At 38.2% G+C, this 16,935-nt stretch overlaps 1 protein-coding gene across 9 annotated transcripts in view; it reads left to right on the plus strand.

The window, feature by feature from the left end:
- LOC109080113 (guanine nucleotide exchange factor VAV2-like) overlaps window positions 1-16,935 on the plus strand; it is a 156,731-nt gene that overhangs the window by 113,552 nt on the left and 26,244 nt on the right. For 6 of the 9 annotated variants that reach the window (XM_042778874.1, XM_042778876.1, XM_042778880.1 and 3 more), the window contains exons 4-6: window positions 5,658-5,726; window positions 13,737-13,842; window positions 13,989-14,003. In XM_042778874.1, the coding sequence (XP_042634808.1) occupies window positions 5,658-5,726; window positions 13,737-13,842; window positions 13,989-14,003 (190 nt within the window). The remainder of the gene's footprint in view (window positions 1-5,657; window positions 5,727-13,736; window positions 13,843-13,988; window positions 14,004-16,935) is intronic. The other 3 variants (XM_042778881.1, XM_042778875.1, XM_042778882.1) reach the window with 1 other exon arrangement.

Below are 16,935 nucleotides of genomic sequence, written 5' to 3' on the forward strand. Positions count from 1 at the left end.
AATATGTTTATGTGTCCAAATTGGTGTAGGTGATGTATTTGGTTAAACAGTATACAGCATTTAACAGTTAGAAACTGACTCTGGAACTAGAAAGGTATATCATAGATAAATGTGAAATGATCTATAAGTAACATTTTTCCCAGCTAGATCCCTACAAAATGTTCCTTGATTTAGATGTCATTTGCATACAGTTTAGATGAGCAAACTGTGGAATTTATTCAATCTTTAATTATGTTTCAAAATGTTCATAAATGCTGGAAAACCCATAGAGATACAGTAAATAGCGAACCTATAAACTGTTGCTTTACTGTTGCTTTGACAGGAGATGCAGAAAACACTGTTTAATTCATATGATTAATTAGCGTGACATTTGCGAGCAGGTTTAACCATCTTCTTTATTATAAACGTGTCTGTAGCAGATGAGATGGAAGTGCTTTTGAACCGAGATGTTTAATTAGCTATTCATTTGATGAAGCCTTGTAAGCAAGCTAATTATTTTGCTATCAGCAATTATTACATCATGCAATACAACATCTTTGTGTTATGAGTTCAGGATGGTGATAATCATTCTCGCTCATCAAAATGCATCTGTGTTGAACATTTATGCTTTCACCTCAAAGATGTAATGCATCCATTTGGAGGTTGTTTTCCTGCTGACAATGACTGTAATGCATTGTAATAAGGAAATAAATGATGTGGCCACCATCTACAATATATACTGTATATACACTGAACAAAATTATAAATGCAACTCAAAGGTCTAAGACTTTTCTATGTACACAAAAGGCCTATTTCTCTCAAATATTGTTCACAAATCGGTCTAAATCTGTCTTAGTGAGCACTTCTCCTTTGCCGAGATAATCCATCCACCTCACAGGTGTGGCATATCAAGATGCTGATTAGACAGCATGAATATTGCACAGGTGTGCCTTAGGCTGGCCACAATAAAAGGCCACTCTAAAATGTGCAGTTTTATCACACAGCACAATGCCACAGATGTCGCAAGTTTTGAGGGATTGTGCAATTGGCATGCTGACTGTAGGAATGTCCACCAGAATGTCCATCCATCCATATAGTCTGTATTTGTCTATAGGGCTGACTGGCAGCATCTTTAACATTAAAGCTAATAGTGATGTGCTCTGTTAGCTGTCAGAGAGCATTTCTCTCTCTCTCTCTCTCTCTCTTTCTCTCTCTCTGTCACTGTCTGTCTCTCGCTCTCTCTCTCTCTCTCTCTCTGTCACTGTCTGTCTCTCGCTCTCTCTCTCTCTCTCTCTCTGTCCATCAGAAGGCATAGCATCCTTGACTGTCATGTTGTTGGGAGGTGTGAGGTAAAGAGTTGGTTACATTGTCAGGGTGTATGTGTGTTTGTTAGTCTGCTATTGTGTGGGTGGGGATGTCCAATGTCAGCACTGCTTAAGAAAGGGGGTCCTTTGTGCGCCTGTTCCAAAAAAAAAAAACAAGTGACAGTTTGCTTAGATCATGTGTTAAAGCTGTCTAGTAATATGACTCAAGGTCAGAGCCTTTCCTTCCCTAAAGCTCTGACTTTCTCTCTCTCTCTCTCTCCCTCCATCACTGCTGTTTGACAGCTCCGTAGGGACAGGAATACAGCATAGTTATGATTGAAGGGCTGGCCTTCTGTCAACATGAGGTTGAACCTGATTTTTACATTTTCTGAAGAAAATGTTAGCAGTTTATGCCTGTGCATAACTCATTGTCACAATGCAGGGGTATTGTGGGTAATTGTCAGGGCATTGCTGTTTTTTGGTAGATAATCATGTAGATATTTTGTTCAGCTGCCCTGGATATTTAATAAACACTGCCATCTTTAAACAGTCAACGAGGAGACCTGAGTGAATGAAAGTCAATGGAAAAGACTATTAAAGGGGTGCTATTATGCTTTTTCACTTTTTCAATTTTAGTTAGTCTGTAATGTTGGTGTTTGAGCATAAAAAAAGATCTGCAAAGTTACAAAGCTCAAAGTCCAATTCAAAAGAAGATATTTTATTTAACAGAAATCACTTTTCAAAAACTACAACGAATGACTCGTTTGGACTACAATGCATATTTTCCGGGATTTGTGAAATCACAAAGATCGACGAATGGGACGAGACCTGGTTGAGCTGCACTAGAGAAGGCAACGAGTGTTATCACAATGTTGGAGACGCACTAGTTTTCCCAAGGCAGACAAGCTTTGAGTGGTTACAATCATCCAGGTTTAAATCGCGCTCAAATTTATTTGATTTTGGCGCAATATTTAAAATGAAGCTAACAGCAGGTGGCTATGATAAGGGGCATGACATTTCCCGACCAGGCGCCGAGTGATTTCAATCACAACACACACTGGCCCAGCTAACCAATCACAGCACAGACTGGCGCAGCTAACCAATCACAGTGCATTTCGTATTTCAGAAGGAGGGCCTTCATTTGATGCAGGAACTATTCCAGCATATCATGCCAGACTGGGGAGAGGGGTGTTGTAATAATGTAAAATACGTGAAAAATATATATTTTTCGAACAACCTATGAGAGCCTGTTCTAGTACACCCCCAAAACAAAATCAAGACCTTGTAAAAGAGCATAATAGGACCCCTTTAAAACTGCTTTTGTGTGAAAACAGTTCATTATACTTCAATACATCATCAATCACCAATACATTTACTACCTTGGTGCTAATCTTCAACATTCACTACATAAAAAACTTTAAATAAAGCCAGCTTAATTTTATAGTTCCTAATATTGAATGAAATTACTGAACAAATGATTTCCTGCTATAAACTATGATTCATTATTCAACATTTAGTTCCTTTCCTGGTGGTTGAAAGGATGTTCCGTTTCCTGTGAGTATTAATGATAGCGATTTATCAGTGATACTTTCTGCAGGTGTCAATATGACCATGGCAGCACATCAGACACGCAGACAGGTTACATAAGCCCCTTTCACACTGCATGTCGGACCCGGAAAATTGCCGGAACATTGCCGGGTCGCCTTTTGTGTGAAAGCAAACACATCCCGGGATTGATTCCGGGATTGGTCCCGGGTCGGGGACCTAGTAACATTGCCGGGTTCAGTCCCGGAATGAGCGCTGTGTGAACAAAAGCCAGAACTAATGCCGTAAAGGGTGTGTTGTAGTGATGACGCATGTTATCACGCGACACTTTTAGCGAGTGTTTTGAATGAAGATCAACGTTCGCGATGAAACAAATATGTGCAAACTGTAACGAAGCAGAGATCAGTTAGTTCCTCGCTTTCCGCGCTGAAGCTGAGATCGTTCACCAGCTTCAGTGAAAGTTAACTTGCCTGGCGTTTTAGACTCATACATTGCACGTCACTACCTGATATCACGTGTCTTCACGAGACCTTTACGGGTTGTGTGTGAATGCGCGCACATATTCCAGGTAATCACTGGCAGTGTGAAAGTGCAAAATCTAGCGACCCGGGAACAATTGCCAGAACACATTACCCGTGTATTTTCCGGAATCGCAATGTGAGAGGGGCTATTGATATGCCAGTTTGTGGCAACAAGTAACTTTATAGTGAGTCTTTATAAGTGAGTCTTAGAACCGTTCATTCAAATGATTCATTCAAAACACTGATTTTTTCACAAACGAAACAGCTGACCATCTTTATGAGTGAGTCAAATTAATTTGTTCAAAAACACTGATTCATTCTGTAACAAAAAAAGTGAAAGTCATTGAAATGACTGAATAATTCGAGATGCAGTGGTTCTTTTGTGGGTTCTTTTATATTTATTTACCTTAATGGAGCAAAAAGTATCTGGCAATAGGTGCGTTTACATGGACACTTTTTGCTTCCATCGGAATGAATTCATTCTGATTGACGAATCTGAACGTAGTGTTTACATGAACGCTAAATAAAGTGATCGGGTTGATATGTGAGTTTATATGTCACAAGCTTCTGATCCGATTTAATCTTTTGACATGCGCACACTGCATGAATATGCACAGTTTCCCGCTGTTGTCTCATATTGTTTTAAAAAGCACATGTGATATTTATCTACTTCGGGTTCTTATTAGGCAACGACCAGGACATGAACTGTTGTGCAGTACTGCTTGCTTTATAAAACAGTAAAAGTGCCCCTTCCCGCACCCAAAACTGTCTGTTGATGAGAGTCTTAAACAAGGACTGGTGGGACGTTGTCCTGCTCCACACTTCACAGACGCTGAGTGAAAGGGGAATTTTATAATGACTGGACACTCATTTATGACACTATATTCACCAGGAAGACCAGCTTGTGTAAAGTAGCATCACCCTTTTGAATACAGCATTAATGTGAATATTTAAAAAAATATATCCATGCTTTTTGGTTGCTACGGTATTTGGTAGGGTGGTTGCTAAAGTGTTGCTGGGTGATTGCTAGGGATGGTTGCTAGGTGGTTGTTTGACTATTCTAAATGGTTGCTTGGAGGATGCTTGGGTGTTCTGGTTTATTTGAATCTCTAATAATCAGTCAGAGTAGAAAAGAGCATCTTTATGGAAGTGAAGCCACATAAAAGCCTGTGCTGTGCCATTTACGACCTGACAAATGTGGCATATTAAATGCATATTTAGGTCATTTCATTTCACACAAGAGCAGTAAAAGCATCCAAGTTAAGAATTGGCTCTTTCCAATCATGATGTAAAGAGCTCCATAAAGCCATGAAGTTTTGTGTTGGTTAGAAAGACTGCATTATTCAAAGGTGTGAATCACGACTATTAAATTGTTGTGACTTTGACACGCTAAAGTGAAAGTGACCAGGCTTGCCTCAAAATCACTTTATTTTCCATGCCTCATGTTTTTTGCATGCTGCACAGCACCTTTTGCCCCACATAATGTGTGAGATTAAGTGATTTGATGAGATCTCTGGAGGAAGAGCCATGCCATTAATCGAATAATTGATCGGTCCTCCATTTGCAGCTTTCTAATTGGCCGAGGAATGTTCATGAGGCCAAGTTTTAAAACCCCAGCAGGTCGGCTCTCTGAGGAGTCTAGAGTCTGACCCGCAGTTATTAAGAAAAGGTCTGAAGTGTTTGCATTTAGGTGTCCCTGTCAAACTGCAAGAGCCTGTGTCATTCAGTCCTGCCATGGCCTTTTCACTGTGCCTGCTGTATTCGGTTGGAAATCAGATAAGTGCCTTTGAAACATCTGTCATATAAGTGAGTGATAAGTGACGTGACATTCAGCCAAGTATGGTGACCCATACTCAGAATTCGTGCTCTGCATTTAACCCATTCGAAGTGCACACACACAGAGCAGTGAACACACACACACACTGTGAACACACACCTGGAGCAGTGGACAGCCATTTTATGCTGCGGCGCCCGGGGAGCAGTTGGGGGTTCGATGCCTTGCTCAAGGGCACCTAAGTCATGGTATTGAAGGTGGAGAGAGAACTGTACATGCACTCCCCCCACCCACAATTCCTGCCGGCCCGAGACTCGAACTCACAACCCTTCGATTGGGAGTCCGACTCTCTAACCATTAGGCCACGACTTCCCATATTGTTACAAACGTCAATCACAGAAGAGGTGGATGGCTCATGAATAAACCCACTTGTTGAATTATGGATGTAATAACAGTCAATCGTGCTATATTCTTTCCTTCTCTGTGTGCGGTGGCTAATGCTCTCTTTCTCATCTCTTTTCTCTCTCTCCCCAGGCCCTTTCCATCAGAGGACACAGCGCTGAATGAAGATGATGTGTACCGGAGCTTGGAGGAGCTGGCAGAGTAAGTGTTTTAAATCATAGAAACAGAGTATAATGGCAATTAATAAATGTTCTCTAATTTTTAAATTTTCATGGTGTATTTTCGTTAAGTTCCTTAAGGTGTGGTCACATTAGCGATATATTTTAGCAAAAGTTTGTGGGCAAAAAAGATACATTGCCTATTGTCAATAGCGTAGTGAGGTAAGAAGTCACTTTCAAACCAAGAAGCTTTCTGTTGATCAGTGCAGTATTTTTGTGTGCCCCTGCCCCTTTAATTAAAGTGCCCTTTCGGTGTGATCTGAGGTGCCCCTGGACTGCGATTTATACCGAGGGTGAAACCCCCCCAGACCACGATTTCTGAACGCAAATTCTACAGAGGAGGAACAACATCTAATAGAGCATTTCATAGAGACATTTTTATAGAACATTACAAAGAGACATGACTGTTGAGGGGGGACAGGATCAGGGTGGACTTGAACCTGGGATCCGGACTAGAGATTTTTCTACAATGTACTGTATCCTTCTGTAAGCATATGTGGTAGCTGTCAGTGGACAGAACTGCGTTATACTACACATTTACACATGAGAGCAACAAAGAAACATGAAGTAATGCAAAACTGATGAGAAAGAAAAGAACTTAAAGGACACTGGTAATGCCTGCATCATGTTGACCCTACTTCAGGGCTCAACACTGCGAGAGATTTTTAGGCTAGTTGGGCTGCATTGCCATGGAAAATCATACATTTATTGATTTGTTTTTATGACTTTAAAACTTAGGTATATAGTTATTCTTAGATGTATTCTACAATGTTGTTGCAAATTTTGTTGATTTGTCACCAAAAATGTTATCAAGCTGGGTCACAGAGGTTTTATTGATAATTTAAAAATGACCTGTTGAAAGCATCAAATCAGTATTATTTTGCATTGTATGCCATTGTTTTCAAAGAGTGTTTATGAATTTATTCTAGCTCATGGCAATTTTTTTATTTGTAAAGAAGTTCTTTTTTGTAAATGTTCTTTTTGTGAAGGATTATATATTTATTTTTCGAAGAAAACAAAATTTTTAAATATGTTAATTTTCCTATTTTAATTCTCTTTGCATAAAATGTACCGTAATACCTTTTAAAAGTATTTTATTCAGTGGATTATCCACAAGTAGTTTAGATGTGTAATATACTGTTTAAACCATTTTTTTTTTCAATTACCAGTAAAAAAAAAAAAGCACTGGAAATCTGTAAACAAAAGTTTTTTTTTATCATTATGTTATTTTTACCTGGGGGTCTTTCTGGCATTTCCAGAAATACCTCATCTGTCAGCAAGCATTGTACCTTCACCTTGGTTACATATTTACCGGTGACATATCAGAATTCACAAAACAACAATTTTCAATACATCACTTGAATCCAAATGTTTAAGCTTGCAAGGAATAATAATAATAAAAAAAATCAACAGATGTAAGAACAGTTCTGTCAACTGGCCTTTGGGCCACCTTTACTGTTGATTCCTGGTAAAAGTGAGGCCATATGTGGACCTTTGACATTTCCACTGTCAAAAGCCTCTTGCACTGATCCGTATCGACTTTAGACGCTGCCTGATATGGCCTCAAGTGATTGCTGTCCTCTTTCAATGTTCTTGATATCTCTCTGCCATCTGACCCCTCCTTGCATGCAGATTCATGTTGAAACACATTTCAGTGCCTAATCTAATAGAGGTTAAACCCATGCCCAGCACACAAACACTCACTGCACCGCCAGTGATGGAACAGTGAATTTGCGTGAATTAATTAAACTACCCATCCATGTGGACCCATGACCTTTAACAGCCGTAAATATGGTTCAATTCCAACACGACGTTGCCGTCTGAATAATGGAAAGCTCCCCGATATGATGCACCAGGACACAGTTTAACAAGCACTTTCATCAGGCTGCTCGGAGCACTCTTAACTGGACTGTGATATCATTGTCTGCTTTAATGAAATGTGCATGAAAGGCTTTGCTGCAGTGCTGCTGAACCTCAGAAGTAATGTGGCTTCAGTAGGTTTATTCATATAAGCCCTGTGTCTGTTTCTGTTAGATTGGAGATGTTTTTCAACATTGTGCCATAAATGGGGCCAAATGCAGTGCGAATGAGAAGACTGCTGATTGTACTCAATAATAGTGTTGTATCTTTCGGTTATTGAAGTAAAGAGCGTGGTTCACTTGAGGAGATAAATGGGTAGAAAGTGCTAATCAAGATGCTTTTGTGAAAGGTTAATGGTGTAGAAGTAGCTCATTGCTCTGGCTTGCTCTTGAATGTGAGAAATGACTGAGACACTCTTCAAAAGAACATTAAAAGACAGACAGTGTTCACTCATACTGTGTGTGTGTGTGTGTGTGTGTGTGTATATATATATATATATTATATATATATATATATATATATACACTTTTTAAAGAAGTACCTTGGCTTCTAATGTTTTCACATGTTTGTGATTTACAAGGAACTGAAAATGAGACTGTGAGGGATGGAAGTACAGTCAGTTCAGTATGTCAGACTTACTGAATGTGCTCGGCCACATCCAATTTTCACAGCCTGTTTTTGTCTTTTTTTTCCAAACTGAAAATCACTTTTTAATACTTTCTTGCTTCCCATTTAATGTGACCATGGTGATTGACAGGCTCCGTATGATCATCTGAAGGACTACATAGAACAATTTCTGAACTAAAGATATTTAATAACATTTTTAATATAAATACAAGTTTTTTCTTTGTTGTTTTTTGTATCCTGTAATTTTCACATCATTGGCCAGTGTGTTTGTAACAGTGATATAACCATGGTTCAGAAGGGGAACTCTGTCATAAACTATCGGGTTTATTTTCCACACACCTCTGTATTTTGAGGTTCTGAACCAGGGACTGTGGTCTTAAGTGCTGTGTATTCGGGTATGCACTGATCCGAACTGACTGCTGTTGGTAATTGAGTGGTATAAATATGGCAGGGTTGTTAATTCTGAGTTATTATTTGTGAGTAATCTGTGAGTTCACATCCAATTCAGCCCTATTGGATTTCCCAGCATCACCATGTCTTTCCACTATATTTAATGTGTTCCTCTAAAAACTGACAAAGCATGAAATTGTTCAATTTTAGCAAGCAGACTGTGTCCCTTTCTCCATCAAATAGCAATCAGATGTGTGGATGTACATCATGTCAGCAATGATTTACTTCATCCTAACTGGTTGCTGCTATGTTACATTCTCACCTGAGGCATTGTGGGTAGTGGAGCCTCAGGCTAAAGCACTCTGAGCTGACAGGAGGAACAAACGACTGCCATTGGCACCTGTCTCTCCTGGCACCTCAGGTTGAACTCGGGCGACCTATTCAGTCAAGATGATGTATGTGTTTAAAAATTTGACAAACATTCAGTGCAATCCTCAAATAATGTACAGAAGATCTCAACCAAGTAGTTTTGCACCATGAGAATCCACATGCTGCCTCATTGCTGCTTATCCAGCCCTCACTAGCCATTCTGTAGGTAACCTGAAACAAAGATTTCATTAAAATGAGAAGTTTCTTTAGTCCACATGACTTATTTCTATAAGTATATAAAGTATATTTATAGTACATAAGTACATTTATAAGTAATGATGTATATATTTTTTAAATAAATAATTTTGATGATAAATAAATAATTTTCCCAATATACTGAAGTTTTTCCCCCTGCAAAATGTAATTCTTTCATTAAGGCTTTTTTATTCATTATAATATCATTGTCATTAACATGTCATTAATATATTGTTTTTGCCTGTGAAAAAATATGTAAATGACTTGATCAACAAACTGTGTGAATATAAATATTTTTAGTTTTGAATAAATTAGTAGAAAGGACAGTGGGTGTCACATCATTGACCAATCTGTTTTGTTATGTTAAATATTTGGGGAATGAAGAAATATTGAGTAAATGTTGTATAAAATGTTTAATTTTAATTTCAGCAATTTAATTCTCAGCGAATCAATGTATATTCTCATTTACTGTTATTAAATTATTATTGTTATAAATTAATATTATATTAGGTATCAGCCACCCTGCTGTCTTGAAATGTATGTCAGCGATTGAAAAACTCATTTAAGTCTGTGCCCTGCTGATGCTCTTCTAAATTCATTCAGTTTCTTTTTATTTTGTTTCTGGTCTTTGGATTTGATTCAAGTCCCAGTGGAGACTAATAAGGGGCTTTTTGCCCAGATCTGCAGTTTGTTGTCTTCAGAGAGGCTTTGAGATGGTCTGAGACTCAAGGTCACATCTTCTGACAGATATGCAAAATTTTGCCAGTCTGATAACATACAGTATGTACAGATCTTTACACCATGTTGGCGTCTTCTAGTACACAGGGTCAGTGTGCCAGGCATGCAGAAACAGCATGTGGTCCTCTTTTCTTGCCATGCCCTGAGTCCATATGTAGTGTGTTCTGCCAGTGTTATGAACTGTTCCCTTTATCTTCCCTCTCATTACTTCATCCAGGGTTACTGGGATCAGTTCTAGTATGAAAGTGTGCAAAGTGAACTTTTATTGACATACTGCTATGAATTTGGGATGGATCCTTTGCTCTCCTTTAAACATGGTTTTCCCTCTCTGGGTTTGTGGTTGGCTGAGCGAAGGAAAGGTTCAAGAATGCTGTTAGACAAGTGAAATCACTTGTGAGTGGTCTCAGAGCAACCTCTGTGGTCCTGATGGTTTAGACAGCATGAAACCACAAAATATTTCATTATTTCAATGAATTCTTGGTTATGGCCCAAATGGAGTCGTACTCCGGTATCATAAAGAATCTTTCCGCACTTTCAATATACAGATTATGACTATTTACACCATGATGAATCATAAATTAGTCAGGATTTTTCCATTGGCACTCATAGATGTAAATGTATAATGCCCACCCACCAGAACCACAAGTTGGATCAACCTTAATAACATTCATTTGACAGCGGAGCTGGTTTTTGGTTTGTTGTGTTCTTGTATAAAGAAGCATTTTGTGCTATTTCCATGTGCTCATGCTGATTATGGCCCAAAGTTTGTGATTTTACATAATTATACCTAATGGGTTCATGTCATTGCATCCAAAAGTAGTTAACCTATTTTTGCCATCCAGGTTTTAACAATAGTACGAAAAAAATTATTGTGATACACACAGAACCTCACAATCCACTGTACAGATCACTGCACCTCACATAATGCAGCTAATACTTGTCTTCAGGGATCTGAGGTCACACGATAGAGCCTTCAGAATTTCTTTTTGTTTTTTTGCTTCTCTTCCTTTGCAGTTTGGGACTAGTGTGATTCAGAGGGACAGTGTGTTTTTTCTTTAGTCCTCTGTGCTATGATAGACAGCAGCTCTGCGAGTGAGGGAAGTCAACTCAACTAATGAGGGAGGACAGCAAGTCATCCGTCCTCCAGGGTGAACACGACAACCTCAATTAATACTTCAAATAATCCCCTCTCCGTGTGTACACAGTGTTGCGTGTTAGATTGAGGCCAGCACCTTTCTTTTTATTAACTTGTCCATTTCTACCTTCTGTTCAAACATAAACTTGCATGTCATATTTTGTCATTTTGAAACAGGAACACCATTCAAATCATGTTCAAAAAGGTAATTATTTTGAATTCAACAATTTCACAGTTCTCTCAAAGGATTTTCAAAGCAAAGGTAGTCTTATCCATGTACTGGTCCTGCCGTAAAACACAGTTTTAATGAAAGACGGTTCAATAAACTTAGAGCATTTCAACCTTTTTCAAACTTGTCCTTTAAAGGAATTGATTGAAGGACAGTTCTCCCAGAACCTTATAGTGGCCTTACAGGAATTACAGTAGTTATATTAATTGATTATATTAATTGATTACGGTGCTTAAGACTCCTGTGGACTTGTATAGGAGGAATCCAAATGTACACTCAATTAAAACAAAATTACAGTAGTATTTGTTCTGAAAGTCATGTGAGTGACTGAAGGTGATGAAGTTCTTTATAAAATTGTGGAGCTGTTTTCTCTTGCTTATATTTCAGGCTGCTTTTCTGGATTTGCAGATATAGAAGGTCACACAGATGGATTAACACCCAGCAATTTATGATAGACTAACAATCCTCCAACTATTGGTTTCCATCCATCTATGCCAGTCTTGATTCCGATTCTCATGATTCAGTGAAATGGTTTTGGATATAAACTAAGATGGTGATGGCTTAGAAATTTATGTAGTCTACCAACACATGAAATTAATTCATGTTGCATAACTGTATGATTCTACTGTACTACCTTGTACTTGGACACAATCACTTCTGATATCAGAACACTCTAAACTGTAATGTAGACATGCATTTTCTGTAAAGCTGTTTTTTTGTGTATTGTGAAATAAATTTGAATGAAATTGAGTTGCTGGATATAGTTGTGTATATTGAGCAGCTAGCCTGGTATCTCTCACAAAACCCTACAAGACCAGCTGAAAAGTTACCTGAATCCCTCTAAAACCAGCAAAACAATCCACAAACCAGGTTTGTCTGGTTTAAAATGTTTTGTTTTTGTTTTGTTTTTTCAGCAGGGAAGTATTGTGTTCTGTGAAACAATTAACTTTCAGTTTGTTGCAAATAAATCATTTTGGCAAGGGATTGCTGTGCAAATCAAATCACACAAACTCCCTGAAGCCAGTGGGATGTGGACCAGTAATTTCTTACCTTTGTTGTTCCCCTATAGCAAAATATTCTCTTAGTATTAGCCTTCATTTGCATTGAAATAATAATGTTTTTTGATAAAGGGCATGAAGTGTTATATAATTATGGTATATTATAGTATGGAACTAATCATCTTACTGGCTAATTAAAAAGCTTCAAAGTGGGAATGTGGCTTTCCAGAGCATCCACACTCACACAAGTTGTTAAATGCTAATTAGGATTAGGATGGCAAACTTCTTTGTTATCTGCTAGACATACTGTAGATGCAGATATACTGCTGCATCTCATTATAAAAGCAAAGGTTAATTTTGTTATCATTCTTTTTTTCGGAAAGGAGGACTGAAAGAAGGATGGAGGGATCTGTTTGTATCTCTGTTCCCCGTGAGCTGAAAAGGCAGTGAGCTAATCTCCTGGGCAGGTGTTTGATTCAAGCCGCATTAGCTTTTCACACATGTTTTAGCCTGCAATTGGGCACATCAGCAGAAGTGCGGAAGGAACTTGTTGCTGTCTGGTTGCAAAGCCATCTGGTATGTGTGTTTGAGAGAGTGAGGTCTTCTCTTAGGGAGGGATGAATGACTGATTTGATTTTTTGCTTTGAGACACAGCTGGGACCAGGACACCTTTTGTGATGGCAGCCCGTTTTTATTTCGGCTGTTCCTTTTCTCCCCTGAGAGAACGACGGCAGAGTGTGCACTGATTAATGTCATCTCTACAGTCTCAGGGCTCTTTTTGATGTCTGATAAACACATACACAAGCTAATCAGAGCCAGTATGTCTTTGGCACGTCATACTCCCATAGACTACTGTTAAAATATGTATTTTAAAAAAATATACACACCAACACTGCATTTATTTGAGGAAAAATACAGTAAAAAAAAATGGTAATATTGTGAAATATGATTTATATTTAAAATAATGGTGTATATTTAAATTAATGGCGTTTTATTCCTCTGATGGCAAAGCTGAATTTTCAGAAAAATGTCAGGATTTCGATATAATCCAAGAGGAGACTGATTTTTACTTTGCTAAACATAGGAAACTTTTCTACCTTTGCTCCTGTAAACAAAATCTTGGTTCTCGTGATACTAGCTTCAGGGGGCCTTTATTACACCTAGGATGCATTGAGGGTTGAGTATATCATGGGGTTTGAACTTTTGACCTATCCCTTTGAAATTAAGTGTTACCAAAATTCTCAGAGCATTAAATGGAGAGACCTTAAAAAAAGGCCTTGGTATTTAAATGCTTACTGCTATCCCAGAGACAACTAAATGTAAATCCATTTGTATCTGTCTTTTTATTATATTTTAAACCACTGCTTCCTCTGTGCCTTTTTTCCTGCACAGTGAGCATGATGTGGGAGAGGATGACATATACGACTGTGTCCCTTGCGAGGACGATGGGGACGACATCTATGAGGACATCATCAAGGTGGAGGTTAGAAAGCCCATGGTGAGTCAGACGCCATACGGACGACTCTCATTGGTGCGTGTGTGAGAGAGGATATAGATGGATTGTGTTCCTGTCATTTTCCCATGGCTGTGCGCAAGTTCACTTGCTCTGCTTACATTTACTGCTTTGCCTCCTTAATGCTGCAGATCAGATACATGCAGGTAAGTGTCACGCTGAACCGCACATGATTCTCTTATGCTTCTTCAGTGCTCCTCTTTCCTTTTTTTTTAAATGTGTGTCAGTACAAGCCCTTCAGCCCTTTACGAATATACAGTATGAAGAACTTGCTGAAAAGGCCCACAGTCACACTCTCATTGGGCCTCATTTACGAAACGAACGTACAACAGAAAAGTGGGCGTACAATCGTTTCAACACGAAATTCGGAATTTATCAGTATGGATGTGAGTGGTGGCTACAATCAAATCTCACGTCTGGTCTCAGCTTGTGTACGCAAGTTTTTGAGTTACCTGAACTTGTGCACAGCATATAAATCTGATGGAGAATTGTAGAATGACAGCATTTTGTTGGTGTCCTGACCATCAAACGTAGCTCATTAGCCGATCGTAAACATGCACATATGATTGGATTTGATCCTGAATACCATTGATTCTATCCTACTTGAAAAGTGAGGAACAAATCAGCATTTATAAAGGCAGAAGCTGACATTAAAATGTTCTTATGTGTACACCAACTGTAGAGCATGGTGTACAAACTTTCTGACTCTCACATACTATTTTAAAGGGGTCCTGAACTGCATTTTTTCATTATTTGATGAAGTTTCCCGAGGTGCAGTTATAATGTTAGTATGATCAAAAATCGTCATAATTTATAAATAAAAGAACATTTTCTACCCTGATTTTAGCCCTATGATGTGAACGCTCTGTTGGAAGGGGCGTGTCTGATGTCAGACTTCAATGGAAACACCATTTGCTATGATTGGCTAACATCTTTGCTTATGAAATAAGTATTACATGTGTAATACTTTTTGCTTTATTACATTTACTATGGTTTTCCTATTATAGTTTTTGAGATTAACTAATTATGAAGAGTGTTGATTATAGGATTCTATTTAGATCAACTCCCCGTCACATGAAAGGTTGCAGCGATGTAGCCGATGACAGAATGTTGAACGCATAAATGCAGTGATCTCATCTTGCAACTCGAGTTTTGCACTTTCACAAATGCTTTCATCATAACTAACAGTGCAAACACAATGTAAATAAGAGATACATTTTGCAGTGTAGACTGCATAATTGAATATAAACTTGCGCTGTGTGATTGACAGCTACAGCGATTATAAAGGGAGCATTCAATGATCGCTTTCTATATATAATCTTAAGATTGGGATCCTTTGGAAGAAAATGTTATTTTTAGTCCAGTGATCCTGTATTGCTCTTCTCTCCTTCTCATCTCACTAATGCTCCAGTGGGTGGGGCCAAAGACATGATGATCTAGAAGTAGGTGTTGATCTGATTCTGCAGAGGTGGGCTTTTATCACACTATTATGTCATAATGTGACAAAATCTGAAACGAGTCATTTTCTGATCATGGTTTTAATAAAAGCTGTTTTTGGACTTACAAGGAAGTTTTGAGCTCTGAAAATTAAAGGATGTTTTTATAGTACAATGACCTCCTACATGTAAAAACATCAAGGAAAATTTGATTTCTCAATTCATGAACTCTTTAATTCAGTTAATTCAGCATTATGAAAATGTAAAGATAAGCATGCAATTACAATATGGGTTAATACTGTATAATTATATGTGCAAAAGAACTACATTTGAAGTGCTTTTTAATAATTATATCACTTATATTAATGATTTACTGAAAATAATAATATATGTCCTAGACACATGTTGTACAGAAAGTATAAACTATTGTTGACTTCAAAAGACTTGAAATACAGAACACAAGTTGTTTGGACTACTTCTGTGGTACTTTTATAGTATTTTTTGTCCTTTGGAGCTTTACAGCATGTATTCACTTGCATTACACCAAGAGCAAGTGATTATGCTTAATCAAATGTTCTGTTAGGTCATATAGATCTATTAGATGTCTGTATATGTTCATTTTATGGAAAGCAACAGCGTGAACATTTAGCAAAACATCTGCCTTTGTGTTCAAGGGATGAATGAACGGCATTGTTTTGGAACGACATGAGCTTGAGAAAACAATATTAGACTTTCATTTTTGATGAACTGTTCTTTTTAATATTTAGGGTATTTAATTATCCTTTTTAGTATGTGGGGTGCAATGTATTTATTATCATTTAAGCTACATAATTTTTTCATTGTATTTAAATCCATCTCACAATATTCATCAAAATACTAGTATTTATTTTATGGCATCTTCCCTTTGCTAGAAATGAGAAAGGAGGGCAGGCTGACTCAGTGCTATTGCCCGTCTGATTTTAAAGTGTGTGCTGTCTCAGCGAATGAGCTAATGTTAAGTTATTTTAAAGCCACGAGGGAGGAAATCCCTCCAGCAGACAGAGAAAACTGCTGGGTCCTGCCTTCACAGAGATACACACAACCACACTCAGATTGAGATGCACAATCTGTATCAACAGACAGATGCTACAACAAAGACACATCAGACTCTCAGTGGGAAAAATAGAGTAACTCAAATGAGGGAGAGAAAGAAAACATGGCAGAAAATGAGTGTCAGAGACCAAGACAGAGGTGTTTCTCAACTGTTACGTTGCGCAGATTATATCTTCTTGATCTTTTCTATGTCAGACAGTTTCCAGATTTACCACAATAGCCGCTTGAGATTTACACATGCCCCATTATTCAGTGAAAGTCACAGATGTATTTGTCGTTCTCAAACCTGGCTGCTTTCAGTGTTGCTAGGCGGCACTTTGGAAGGATTTTTTCCTTTTTTTTTTTTTTTTTTAATTCTCTACCGAAACAATTGTTTGTGATCTTGAATTTCTTTGAATGTGAGCCGGTTTGCTTTGGCCTCGTGCACCAACAGGCCCAGATGTTCAAAAGTGTGTTGTGATGTTCATTCCAGCTCTGACCTTCAGCTGGCGTGCACCTTCCCCAGGCTCTAGCGTTATCGCCACTTTCTTAAACAAGCTTGCAAACCCGC

This window comes from Cyprinus carpio, chromosome A21 (genome assembly GCF_018340385.1).
Source record: "Cyprinus carpio isolate SPL01 chromosome A21, ASM1834038v1, whole genome shotgun sequence".
Lineage (NCBI taxonomy): Eukaryota > Metazoa > Chordata > Actinopteri > Cypriniformes > Cyprinidae > Cyprinus > Cyprinus carpio.